This window comes from Muscardinus avellanarius (genome assembly GCF_963383645.1).
Source record: "Muscardinus avellanarius genome assembly, chromosome: 12".
NCBI lineage: Eukaryota > Metazoa > Chordata > Mammalia > Rodentia > Gliridae > Muscardinus > Muscardinus avellanarius.
Window position 1 is genome coordinate 62,460,307 of NC_137798.1, and position 13,944 is coordinate 62,474,250.

The 13,944-nt window shown below is 39.6% G+C and overlaps 1 protein-coding gene across 1 annotated transcript in view; it reads left to right on the forward strand.

Moving 5' to 3' along the window:
- Positions 1-1,467: 1,467 nt before the first annotated feature.
- The window catches only part of AP5M1 (adaptor related protein complex 5 subunit mu 1), a gene marked incomplete at both ends in the record, with an annotated part of 29,659 nt that continues 17,182 nt past the window's right edge, over positions 1,468-13,944 (forward strand). Inside the window, 3 exons of the mRNA XM_080707791.1 lie at positions 1,468-1,541; positions 6,307-6,949; positions 12,459-12,686. Of these exons, the coding sequence (XP_080563917.1) occupies positions 1,468-1,541; positions 6,307-6,949; positions 12,459-12,686 (945 nt within the window). The remainder of the gene's footprint in view (positions 1,542-6,306; positions 6,950-12,458; positions 12,687-13,944) is intronic.

The following is a 13,944-nucleotide window of genomic DNA, read 5'->3' on the forward strand; positions in this document are numbered from 1 at the left end:
CTATGGCACTGAAATTTCAAGTCACAAAAAAAGATGAATCTTTTGCAGAAAAGGTATACAATTTTCCCTCAGAAAAATTCTCAATTGTGAACTGCAGTGTTCTCTACTATTTACATCTGTTACTCAATTCCAAAGTAGCACACACACAAAGACCTTTTTTCTTCACATCTCCACTTTCACACCTGTTGTATAGGTTTCGGAGTTTTGTGGTTCAATTAGGGGCATTTCTATTATATTATTTCAAACAATCATACAATCAAATTTCCAAGTTTAGTTTCTGAAGATGCTCAGTGAAATACACTTGAAATGCCCACGGTCTGTCACTGCCCACACATTGCAGAATCTCTAGCTAGCAGTTGGGTGGTTTGTTAATATACTCGAATTCCTTCAGATCAAAACACGTGAGTTCATTTTCATTCTGCTTCCCTTCAGTCATAGGACTAAGCAGGCCATGACTGTCCTTAGGGGAGGGGGGGCAGTCCCAGCCTTTTCAAATGTAAGGGCAACGCACTTGCACCCGAGGGCCACTTCTAACATTTCCTAATGGCATAGCGTCTCAACAACGAGAAGCCCCCAAGAGTCCCGACGTCAGGCGGCTCCCGGCGAACGCTGTCACGAGGAGAGGATTCCCAGACGGAGAAGGCTCGCCGGCCCGGGGCTGCGGGCTTCCTGCTCCGGCTCCTGAGTCAGCCCTTCTCGCGGCTCATCCCGGGTGGAGTCCAACGAGACCACTCCCCGGGCCCGCGCACAGGCCCGACCCGGCTCGGGGTCCGGCCCCCGCCCGCCCCTCCCCCACGGCGCCCGGAGCCGCCGCCCCCGCCCCCGGCCCGCCGCTCCCGAGCTCGGGGGACCCACCTCGAAGAGCTCGGCCGTCGTGGCCATCCCGGCCGGCTGAGAGGCTCGCCCCGCGCTGGCCGCCGTGTCCGCTTCACATGCTGCGCCTCAGCGGCGCGGCGCACAGGTCCCCGCTCCGGCCGCCGCGGGCTCCCGGGTCCTCAGCGCGCTGGCTGGGCGGGAGAGCGGCCATGAAGCGAAGCCGCAGACGCCTGTCAGCTGCGTCCCGGCGCCGCCCGCGCCGCTCCCATTGTCACCGCCTCGCGCGCCGGAAGTGGAGCTGCGCGCGCCGGGGTGGGCGGGGTGGGGCGGCGGCGCGGAGCGAGCAGGCTTGGGCCTCGCGGGCCACCGTCCCGGAAGTGGACGGCCGGGTTGGCAAGCGCTGGGACCGCTGGGGAGAAGCTGCTTAAGCTGCCAGGGGTGGATTCTCTGAACTTAGTGTGGCGTGCGTAGACCCGGAGGGACTGACTCAGTGACGCTAGCCACCTGACCTAAAGGAGCTAGATGAGCCCGAGTGGGGCGTAGAGCGAACCTCGGGGCTCCCCAGAAGAGTCCTTTAAAAAAAAAACGGGTCTTTGCTCGCGGTGGCCGGAGACCCGAGCCCTGTAGGAGCTGATGCGTTAGTGGCTAAGCATGGCCCAGCGGGCAGTGTGGCTCGTGCGCCACGAACCTGGAACCCCACGTTGCGGCACCGTGCGATTCTCCAGGTAAAACACGAGTCTCGGGATAATGAGTCGAAGAATGATTGATGTAGCGTAGTCGTGTGATGAAGTGTCTTAGATCGGCCGCGAGTGGCTGAGGGCCATTGGGCAAGTTGTTAACCTCTACCCAACTTTAGGCTTTTGTGGGAATTCTGTGAGTGGTTGCCAGGCACGTCTTACTACGTGGCGTTTTCTAGCCTTAGTGTTTATAGTGTATCGCTGAGGATCGAGAGGGAGATGATGAAGGGAATGGACGAAAACTTACTGAGCACGAAACGTGGTTCACATTTTTTCGATTCAAATAGATCAAAAGCATTCAAGGGCATTTTAATTCGTTTTGAAAAATCCTCGTTTTGAAAAATCCTTGTTGAGCAGTATAGATGTAATTTTCATCTTATGTCATCGTTTTGTGTCATTGCTAGAAAGGATAATTTACAGTTCCTAGGTGTTGGAGAAAATAGCTAGAAGTCCGAAAAATTAAATGCATTCATTTGCTTCTTAGACGGTAAAAGTGATCTGCTCCCACTCTTCGAATTTGCTATATTTTATCAAAATAGTTCTATGAGGAAATTTATGCAGTAATTCATTGTAAAATATGGGTGGCAATCGAGCAATCTATTTCACCTTTTATTCTCAGTAGCCGAGGAAAGTTCTGTAATGAAGTAGCTAAGTGGAAGTGAGATTGAGGGGATAAAAATGAGTGTAATTTTAAATGTAAAGTGATTGGCAGTATGAATATGAAAAATCTCAACCAGAACAGTTTTTGTTATTGAGGAAATCAGAGTTGAAGTTTACCATTTTCTCCCAAGACAGCTGGCTTATATTTGTTTGTGTTGGAACTTAAGTACAGGAGATGTACTTAAGTGGTCCACACTGTATCAGTCTCATATCCAAGATACCTCTCATACCTATTTCAAACTGCTGCTACTCCCTGTCCCCATCACAGGTAACACTTATGTGTTCCATATTATTCTTTTATTTGCATGTATTTGTGTATACACTTTTAAATTATGTAATTAAGTGTGCTTTAAATTTCATTGCCTTATGTTTGTCAGATTTTTCATTACTTTTTCTAAGCATCATATTACTCTGTGTTCTTTTAGAGCAGCGCTATCCAATAGAATTTTCTACAATAATGGAAAGGAATGTTCTAAATTTGTGCTGTCTAATATAGCCACTAGGCATATATGGCTATTGACCCTTTGAACTGTGGCTGGTATAACTGAGTAACTCAGCTGTTAATTTTATTTAGCTTTACGTTTAAATAACCAAATATGTCTAGGGATTACTATATTGGACTCTGTAGATATATCAGAGGTTCCTAAACGAATTTGGCTCACTGCCCCCTTTTCAGGGGGGGAAAAAATCAGCACCCCATGGGAATCTTCTTTAAGAGAAAATTATTCTTTCTGAATAAACAAAAAGATGCAGTGATGAATTTTGCAGTTTTTATGTTTGTATATTTCATTCTAGCACATGGAGAGGGGAGCATTATCTTGTACTAGAGAAACCTGTGATAGGCCATTGCTTCTACTTGCTCTGTGGTACTGCATGTTTTTACCTCCCCCATATTTTACCTATCCCCTTTTCCTAATGAGAATTTACCAAAATGCCTCCAGTTCATAGCTGTCAGAACAACACCCAGGTAGGTAGACATCCTCAAATAGGTCCACGGGGCATTTCTATGCTGATTTTGAATAAATATTGCCAAATAATTAATTAGCTTCTCTGAATGCCAATTGCATCCATCTACATACTCATCGGCAGTTAGTGAGGGTTCCTATATCTCTCTTCTTTCCTGACATTTATTCTAATTTATTTGCATTTCTTTATGTAGCAATAATGGTCAATCCTTTGGATTTCCTCTACTGTCAATTACCTATATATCCTTTGTCTTTTTTTTTTTCCTTTGAAAGTTGTTGGCTTTTATTTCCTTGTTGATTTTTAGTTTGCTGTGTATTCTTGATTTTAATTCATGCCATTTTTAGATAATATTCTTTTTTTTTTGAAAGTTGCTGGGTTTTATTTCCTGGTTGATTTTTAGTTTGCTGTGTATTCTTGATTTTAATTCATGCCATTTTTAGATTTTTTTTTTTTTTTTTTTTTTTTTTTTTTTTTTGCGGGTTTCGAGATGGAACCCAGGGGCATTTGACCTCCGAGCTATACCCCCGGCCCTATTTTTTATTCTTTTATTTTGAAACAGGGTCTCACTAAGTTGCAGAGAGCCTAAGTAGCTGAGGCTGTCTGCAAACCGTGATCCTCAGGTCTCAGCCTCCCGAATTCTGGGATTACAAGCATGTGCCACCACACCCAGCTTATTCTTTTAAATTATCTTTGTCAATTTAATGTTGCTCTTAAACAGACATCGTTAATTTTGATGCAATCAGAGTTGTTAGTACTTTGGGAGATTTTTTTAAAGGTCTTTTTCTACCCTTCCCAAATATCTCTTTCCATATTATCTTTTCTGAACTTTGTAATTTTATCTGTATACTTAGGTCTTTAATCAGTCCATCTGTAATGCATCTTTTGATATGATGTTAAGTAGGAATCTCATTTTTCTCTATATCACGGGACAATTTTCCTAACATTATCCAAATAGTGTATCTTTTATTCATTGATTTATGGAGATATTGACTGTTTATTGTGTTCCCCCATAAAAATAGTGGCCTGTCTCAGTTCTCTTTATTTGTTTTTCTTATGCTAATACCATACTGTTTTTATGTCTGTGGCTCTGACACTTATCTTAACATCTCATAGAAGTGAACGGTTTTACTGCTTAAGAGTAAGTTCTTTGAAGAAGTCATTCTAGTTTTCAAAATGTTTTCCCAGTCTGCCTAGATAAATGTTTTAGAAGAAAAACTCAAATGTGTTTTGACAAGTTTCTCAGCACCTTTGTGGAGGTATCAAATTGGTTTCAAGTAATTCATCTGTCATTATAATTCTATATGAATGAGTAAGTTTTTTTTATTTTTTAGACTGGTATTAGTGCTAAACAAATAAGCACTGGCGTATCGTCAATATGGCAAGGAATAATGACCATCATTTATGATTTAATAAAGTAAATGATCCTTCCTCTACATAGCAACTTATTACCCACAGCAAACTTGGTTTAGGTTCTGGTTTTAAGAATTTGCTGTCTAGATAATAACAGTATCAGCTTAAGTCTGGCTCTGGTTAGTATGGTACCCTATAGTTGTAGAGCCATTTAAGGTTTGAGTTCTTGTTTTTAGAAATAGCCTAAAATAAATTTGAAATAACAGGTTGAGTCATCCAACAGAATATTTATTGAGCACATAGTAGGGTGTTGTATAAGGTCCCATATTAACTTCTTGTTTATACATTCAACCCTAAAATTTTTATACTTAAGAACTTTTTCCTCCAGACAAGCAGAGAATCAGATGACTTGTTAATAATGGTGTACTAGCTAAATCTTTCTCAATTAGGAAAATACATCAGAGTATAAATGAGTGAGATTCACTTGTAAATGGTTAACTTTGGATACATTCTTTTTTTCTATTCTAAATGTTATTAGCAAACGTCAGTGCTTTATGAGTGAAAAACATTGTCTTTGCCTGGTATTTTTGACCCTTGATAAGAACTTGGTTTTTTGCCACTACTTTATTTTATTTTATTTTGGGTGCAAAGGATTGAACCCAGAGCCCATTGAGCATACCTCCCAAGCCTCTCATATATTTTGTAAATAAAAAGATAGGCCTGTGAAAGGCGATTTACTTGAAAGTTAGTAGCTAACAGATGGCTTTGTTCTAAATTTTGAAGTTGAGGAAGAGGAAATAGGGGAAAATATTGTTTTTGAAACTAAGAAAATGTGATTAAGAAATTTCTGTAAATGATCAAAAGCATTTTCTGTTCTGTTCCCCAGAGGGAGAGAAAAAGATAAATTAGTAACCAGTTGACACAGCATCCAAAACATAGAGTTATTCATGTCTTCTCCATAGTCATCCCTCCTTACCATATCTTCCAGGGTCATAGAGATAAAGCATTATTATTAAAATAATCTTTCATATTTTTGTAAAGTTTGACAAGACACAGGGTATGTGTTACTCACTATAGGCTGAGTAGAGTAGAATATTCCTTTTAAATTTGTATCACCTTGACTAATAAATTCAGAATTTCAGAAGGTTAAATTGAACTTCTTTAGTTCTAATAAAATTGAATGAAAAGAAAAAAAAATTCTCATAGATGCCTAGAATGGTCAAGGTACGCACTCCTTGCCTAACAAGAGGGAATCTGAGTGGCAGAGAAATAAGATTTTAAATTAGAATCATGTACTCTACCTATTTAAAAGATTATTAAAATTAAGCATTTTTTTTTTTCAGCACTGGGGATTGAACCCAGGGGCATTCCACCTCTGAGCTGCACCCCCAGCCCTATTTTTTGTTTTTTATTTTGAAACAGGGTCTCACTTACTTGCAAATGGCCTCAATAAGTAGCTGAGGCTGTCCATGAACCTTGAGATCTTCATGTCTCAGCTTCCCAAGTACCGGGATTATAAGCATGTGCCATCATGTCCCACCTAAAATTAAGAATCTTTAGAAATAAAGAAATAAATATATTATCAGTTAGGATAACATATCAAATGTGAAATATTTTAGTTAGGAACATAGCATATATTTTTGGTTGCTGCTTTTTTGGGTATATTTATGATTTGTTATTGTTATTACTGTTCATCTTGTGTTTAGGGTTGTTTTTCCTAATTTTTCCATTTTGATTTTACTTGAAAGAATTTATATTGTTTCTTTCCCTAATGTAGACGATATCCAACTGTTGAAAGGAGAGCCAAAGTCTTCAATGGAGGAAGCTATGTACCTGTTCCTGAAGATGATCCCTTTCTTAAAGCACTGCTCTTTGAACTTAGATTATTGGATGATGATAAGGACTTCATGGAAAGTCGTGATAGTTGTTCGCGCATCAATAAAACATCCATCTATGGGCTTTCAATAGGAGGTGAAGAACTGTGGCCAGTTGTTGCTTTCCTGAGGAATGGCATGATATATGCTAGTCTCCCACTAGTTGAACAAACTCTGTCCCCTCGTCCACCATTAATTGGCATTAGTGGAATTTCACAAGGCTTGGAACTTCTTTTTGGGATACAAGATTTTCTTTACTCGGGTCAAAAAAATGACACTGAGCTAAATACAAGATTGAACCAGTTGCCTGACTTGCTTCTACAGGCTTGTCCATTTGGAACTTTATTAGATGCTAACTTACAGAATTTATTGGATAATAATTTTGCTTCTGTGTCTCAGCCACAAAAACAACCAGCCTGGAAAGCTGGAACATATAAAGGAAAACCACAAGTTTCCATTTCTATCACTGAAAAGGTAAAATCTATGCAATATGATAAACAAGATATAGCAGATACGTGGCAAGTAGTTGGGACAGTCACTTGCAAGGTGAGATTTTCTCAGGTATTTGCTTTTTCATACCACTTAATATATTTATGGAGAAAATAGATTTTGCTACCTTAATGACACTCTTGATTTTTATCTTTAGAAACAATCATTTAGATGATAGAGTCATGAAATTTTATAGTGCTATCTTTTTAGATGTCTAACAGTTATCTTAGTTATCTATCACTGTGTAATAAACTGTCCTGTTACTCTAAAATATATTAGCATCATAGTTTTTGCAGATCAGAACCTCAGGAACTACTTAGATGGGATCCTTTAGAGAAGTCGAGAAATCAGTCAAGATTTGGCTGGGGCTGGGAGACCTATTTTAAAGATGATTCTCATATGGCTGGGGAGTTGGTGCTGGTTATTGGAGGGAGGCCTCCGTTTCTTTCCACATGGACCTCTCACCAGGCTGCCTTAAGTGTCCTCATAACTTGGTGACTGACTTCCTTCAGACTGAACAGTACAGGTGAGAGATTCAGAAGCTACTATTTTATTTCTTAGACTAGAAAGGTCACATGGCATCACTTCCACTACTTTGTGTTTGTTAGAAGTAAGTCACTTCTGGTCATATTTAAGAGGTGTGGGAATAGTGTCAAAACTTGTGAACTTATTTTAAAATTACCACCCTTATTTTCCATTTTCTCTGGAGAGGTGAAATTGATAAATCCTCTGACAGGATATTTTAAATCATTTTGAAGGGCTCTTGTTTTAATTAAACAACTCTGTTGGTTAATATAGGGCATAAGGTTAGGAGCTAAAGAAGAGGCAGCAGAAATCTCAATATAGTTAGTTGTGATTCATGCCATGTTGAGTAATGACCAATAAAATTTTTTCTTCAAATAAACTTGTACAAGTATGTGTTACTAGTATTCTCAGATGCCCTTATTTTTCCAACCTTTTTTAATTTTCTGCATGTTGATTATATGAAATTTAATTTATATATTAAATTTAATGTTGAGTGGCTATGTATAAACCCTGTAAAAATAAGTAGATTTGAAGAACAGTTAGACCAGCTCTGACAGGCCAGATGTCATGGCTCACACCTGTAATCCCAGATGATTGAGAGGCTGACATGGAAGGATCACGGGTTCAAGGCCAGCCTCAGCAACTTAGACCCTTAGCAACCTATGTAGTGTCATTCTGCCTGCAAGCTATAACCCCAGCCCTATTTTATGTTTTATTTTGAAACAGGGTCTCTCTAAGTTGCTGAAGAACTCACTAAATTGCTGAGGCTGGCCTTAAATCCACAATCCTGTCACGGCCTCCCAAGTACTGGGATTATAGGTATAAGCCATCTCACTCAGCTCTTTTCCTTTTTAATCATAGTTAAAGTGATCTAAAAGTTTTTGTCTATGTTAAATTTACTGTTATCACGGTCAAAATACATTCTGCTTATTCATTCTATTGGAACTATTTAAATGGCCCAAAAATCATGGATACTGTCTTTATTAAGCCCTAGTAATTTAGCAAGACCCTGTTTCAAAATAAAAAGGGCTAGGGATCCAGCTCAGAGGTAGAATGCCCCTGGGTTCCATCTCCAGTACTGATGTGGGGGGGGAATAGTTGATAATTCATTGGAGGTAACCATAATGATGCTGCTTCTCTGACCAGTGTTAGTCTGCTAGGGGATAACCTAACAAGCATAAACCAAGTATTTTAAGATTTTAGTAGTGCTTACTATTGAATGATTACTTATTACATAGTCTTCATAAGTCTCTATCAAGAAACAAAACTACTTCTTTTTGTTTTTGTTTTTTTCTGTTGTTTTGTTTTGCTGTTTTGGTGGTACTGGGGATGGAATCCTTTTACCTCCGAGCTACACTTCCAGACCAATTTTTTATATATTTATTTTATTTTATTTTTTGGTGGTACTGGAGATGGAACCCAGGGGCCTTCTACCTCCAGGCTATACTCCCAGACCTATTTTATATATTTTTTAAATTTGGAAACAGGGTCTCTTAAGCCAGCGCGGCTGGCTTCGAACCTGCGCGATCCACCTGTTTCTGCCTCCCAAGAGAGGGGATTACAAGTGTGCACCACCACGCCCAGCACAAAACTACTTTTTATTTGTTCTTACTAGTTCTCAAAAAGCAGTGGGTTGCCGGACGTGGTGGTGCACACTTGTAATCCCCGCACTTGGGAGGCGGAAACAGGTGGATCGCGCAGGTTCGAAGCCAGCCGCGCTGGCTTAAGAGACCCTGTTTCCAAATAAAAAAAATATAAAATAGGTCTGGGAGTGTAGCCTGGAGGTAGAAGGGCTTCCAGGAACCCCAATACCACTTAAAAAAAAAAAAAAGCAGTGGGTGGCTTAAAAGGTTAAATGCTGAGGAGACTGAGTATGTGTCTCAGTGGTAGAACACCTGACTAGTTTACATGAGTCCCAAGCCCTGAGTTCAGTGTCTTGCAGTACATCCACACAAAGTTGGAACACTAACATTTAAATTTATTTTAGTAAGATTGTTTGGTATTTTTATTTTCAAATGTAATTGATTAGGTGATGGCTCATGCTTGTAATCCTAGCATTTGGGAGGCAGAGACCTGAGGATTGAGGTTCTTGGACAGGCTCAACTACTTAGCGAAACTCTTCTCAACTCAGTGAGTCTCTGTTTCAAAAATAAAACAACTAAAAAATAGGACTGTAGCTCGGAGGTAGAATGCCTCTGGGTTCCATCCCCAGTACCACAAAAAAAAAGAAAATGTAATTGATATTTGCACTTGGCACCAAAAGACTTTTATAAGGCACTGATTGTACCTCATTCTATATATAATGCCTGCCTACTTTCTAAATACTTTCAGTGTTTAGCAGATACATTAATAAATTTACATGTTAAATAATAGGTAAAACATTTTAAAAAATGAAATATTTGCCAGGCATGGTGGCACATGATTGCAGTCCCAGTACTTGGGAGGCTGAGATATGAGGATCACAGATTTGAAGCCAGCCTCAGTAATTTAGCAAGACTTTCAGCAACTTAGTGAGACCCTGTTTACATATAAAAAATAAAATAGGCTAAGAGTATAGATCAGTGGTATAATGCCTTTGAGTTCAATACACAGCACCACACATACAGAAAAAAATATTTCATGTTAGTTTTTTTTAAAGGTAGAATAAAATGACAAATTCAGTAAATGTTTTTTAGTATCTTGTATGCATAGCAGTATTTAGGCAATAGAGATATGAAGAAAAATTTAATTTTTGCTTTCAAGAATGTAAGCGTCAAGAGGGAAGCAAACAGGCACAAATATCTATAGGTCGTAGGCAGTTAAAGATTGGTGCAGACTGTAAACATGATAGTATATCTGGAGCCAAATATTTTGCTTGCTGAGTTCTACAAACTCTTAAAATATCATGTAGGTATAGGCAAATGAAAGTTATCAATAAACCTTATATGGCTTAACTCACCAGTTTGATACAGCACTTTGAAGTTAAATGTTAAGTATCTAAGCATGGTGGTGCCCACTTACAGTCTCAGTGCTTTGGAGGCTAAGACAGGATCGGAGCTTTGGGGCTAATAACTTAGCAAGACCCTGATTCGCAATAAAAAATAGAACTGGGGTTGTAGCTCATTAGTAGAATGCCCCTGTGTTCAATCTCCAGTACCACATACACAAAAAAAGTCAAGTTAGATTTGGGGTAAAAAAGAAGATCCTGGCTACTTCCCCACCTTCAGTAAGGTTTATTGTCTGGTTGTGTCTGGAAAGAAAAAACAACATTATTTATAGTAGTAAAGATATTAGGACATAAGCATAAGAGAAGCTGGGGAAATAAAATAAAACTCTTTTCCTCTGGTCGTAGCCTTCCACAAAGTCAGGAAGAACTTCATTCTGGAGACTGGAGTAGGTAGAGAAGCGAAACTTACACAGACAAGTCTGAGAAGCTGCCATGTTTGTCAGTCTGTTACAACTTCAAAATGTGAATTCAAGAAACGATCTATGAGCCGAGTGTGGTGGCGCATGCTTGTAATCCCGGCATTTGGGAGGCTGAACTCGGACAGCCTCAGCTACTTAGGCCCTCTGCAACTCAGTGAGACCCTGTTTCAAAGTATAAAAACTAGGGCAGGAAGTGTAGCTTGGAGGTCAAATGCCCCTGGGTTCCATCCCCAGACCCGCAAAAAAAGAAAAGAAAAGAAAAGATCTGTGAGAGTGCTCTATCTGGAGCTCAGGAAGAGGGCTGTGACATGTCTTAGTTCTATGACCTCCCAAGAAATATGGCTTCCCTTGCAAATGTTTCACAAGTACCTCCCATGAGCAAATTAACTGAAGTTACGTAGAGAAGATTCTGGACATCTAAAGGCAGAGGTAGGCTGTAGAGGTGACATGACATACAGAATGTAAGGCTTTATACATACTATCAAATGAGCCAGATATGAAGAATAAGAGTTTACAGGAAGAAAAGAAAACTAACTGAAGGGAATAGCACATGCAAAATACAGATGGAAAGTAGAAGACATGAATTATTTAGAGAAATGCAAGAATGCTTTATGCCTACAGCATAAGTCAAGGGTAGGAAAAGATTAAGCAATGAGGAGCCAAATGGTGAATAGCTTTAAAAGGAATATAAAACCAAAGAAGAGTCATTGAGACGATTTGAGCATGGATAAATGGAGTAACAGTTGTGATTCATTAAGATAGCTCTGGCAAGCCAGGCATGGTGGCACACGCTTATAATCCCAGTACTTGGGAGGTTGAGACGGGAGGATCTCAGGCTCGAAGCCAGCCTTGACAACTTAGTGAGGCCCTTCACAGTTTAGTGAGACCCTGTTTCCAAATAAATAAAATTGGGTAGAATACCTCTGGGTTCAATTCCCAGTGCCACAAAAATAATACTAATAAAAATAATAAGATATCTCTGGCATTGATGAACGATGGATTGATTAGAGGGAAACACATCTGGATGCATTTTGAGAGCTATGACAAATTTTAAATGTGTATACAAATGTGATTGTGAAAGGAATGGAGAAAAGGAAGTGGATTTAGCTTTTTAGCGTGTGTGTGTGTGTGTGTGTGTGTGTGTGTGTGTGTGTGTGTGTATTTTACCAGGGATGTAACCCAGGACCTTACACATGCTCTACTACTAAACTATAGGTGCAGATGTGTCCCTTTAACATGTTAAAGGGATGTAAAGGGAAACAGAAGGGTCTATGAAGGCTCTCTCTGGCTTGGGTAAAACCATTTGATCAGAAAACAAAGCAAAGAAAGTAATCTTTAGAAAAGTAAGTTAAGTTGGGGAAATTGACTTTGATAAATTTAGAAAAGCCTCAAACAGGAGGCTGAGATAGGAGGATCGCATCGCGGTTGGCAGCCAGCCTGAGCTACTTAGTAAGCCCTTTGCAACTCATAATAAAATAAAGAATAAAAAATAGAGCTAGAGGTGTAGCTTGGAGGTAGAATACCCCCCCCCCCCAGGTTCCATCCCCAGTACCACACACACAAAAAGAAACTTCAAACAGAAGGTGTATACTTCTAAGATATTAGTAATTAGTTTATGTTTCTGCTTATATTACAGTGTGATTTGGAAGGAGCCATGCCAAATGTCACCATCAGCTTGAGTCTCCCCACCAATGGATCTCCACTTCAAGATATCCTAGTTCATCCTTGTGTGACTTCTCTTGATTCTGCCATCCTGACTTCTAGTAGTGTTGACACAATGGATGATTCTGCATTTAGTGGGCCTTATAAATTTCCATTCACTCCACCTTTAGAGTCATTCAATTTATGCTACTACACTTCTCAGGTAAATAATCCTGGAAAAGTTTGGACTTTGATATAAATATATTAATATGTGTGTGTGTGTGTGTGTGTTTGTGTGTGTGTGTGTGTGTGTGTATTTTTTTTTTTTGTGGTGGTGGTGGTACTGAGGGTGGAACCCAGGGGCCTTCTACCTCCGGGATACACTCCCAGACCTATTTTATATTTTATTTGGAAACAGGGTCTCACTAAGTTGCTGAGAGCCTCACTAAGTAGCTGAGGCTGGCTTCGAACTTGTGCAATCCTCCTGTCTCAGCCTCCCAAGTGCAGGGATTACAAGTGTGCGCCACCATGCCCGGCTAATATATATAATTTATATCGGCTAATCTTTATAAATATTATTGATAAGCAAATTATTCTTTTGGTTCAAATAAGAACTTCTCATGAATTATTTGTCAGACAGCTTATTGAAGAAGATGAAATTCAGTTCTTTGTTTAGGCTAGCTCTTATCTCTGGTGTGTATTAACAGGATTAAAATGTTTTCAAAATTGGCATGTGGTGTGTGTGTGTGTGTGTGTGTGTGTGTGTGTGTGTGTGTGTGGTATTAGGGATGGAACCCAGGGGCGTCACTGAGTGGCAAAGGGCCTTGCTAAGTAGCTGAGGCTGCCCGGGAACCACAATTCTCCTGTCTCAGCCTCCCAAATGCTAGGATTACAAGCGTGCACCACCACGCCCAGCTCAAAATTGGAGATTTTTTAAAAAAATATTTTGTGATATATGTCACAGGTAGATCTGTGTGTGTGTGTGTGTGTGTGTGTGTGTGTGTGTGTGTGTGTGTGTTTTGGTTTTTTTTTTTTTTTTTTTTTTTTTTTGGTGGTACTGGGGTTCCTGGAAGCCCTTCTACCTCTGGACTACACTTGCAGACCTATTTTATATATATATATATATATTTTTTTTTTTTTTTTTTTTTTTTTAAACAGGGTCTCTTAAGCCAGCACAGCTGCCTTCAAACCTGCCCAATCCTCCTGTCTCCGCCTCCCAAGTGCGGGGATTACAAGCATGCGCCACCACGCCCGGCTTTAATTATGTTTTTATGTGAAAATGAAAATACTAATCCTAGCCCATCTTAGTATTTTTATATATAAAATATATAAAAATACTAAACATTTTATATTTTTCTATATCTTATACATAAGATATATATTTATATATGTGTGTAGGTGTACACACACACATACACACATAAAAGGCATCATAGTTAATTACATGTATTTGGTGAGGGAGTACCAGGATTGAACCCAGA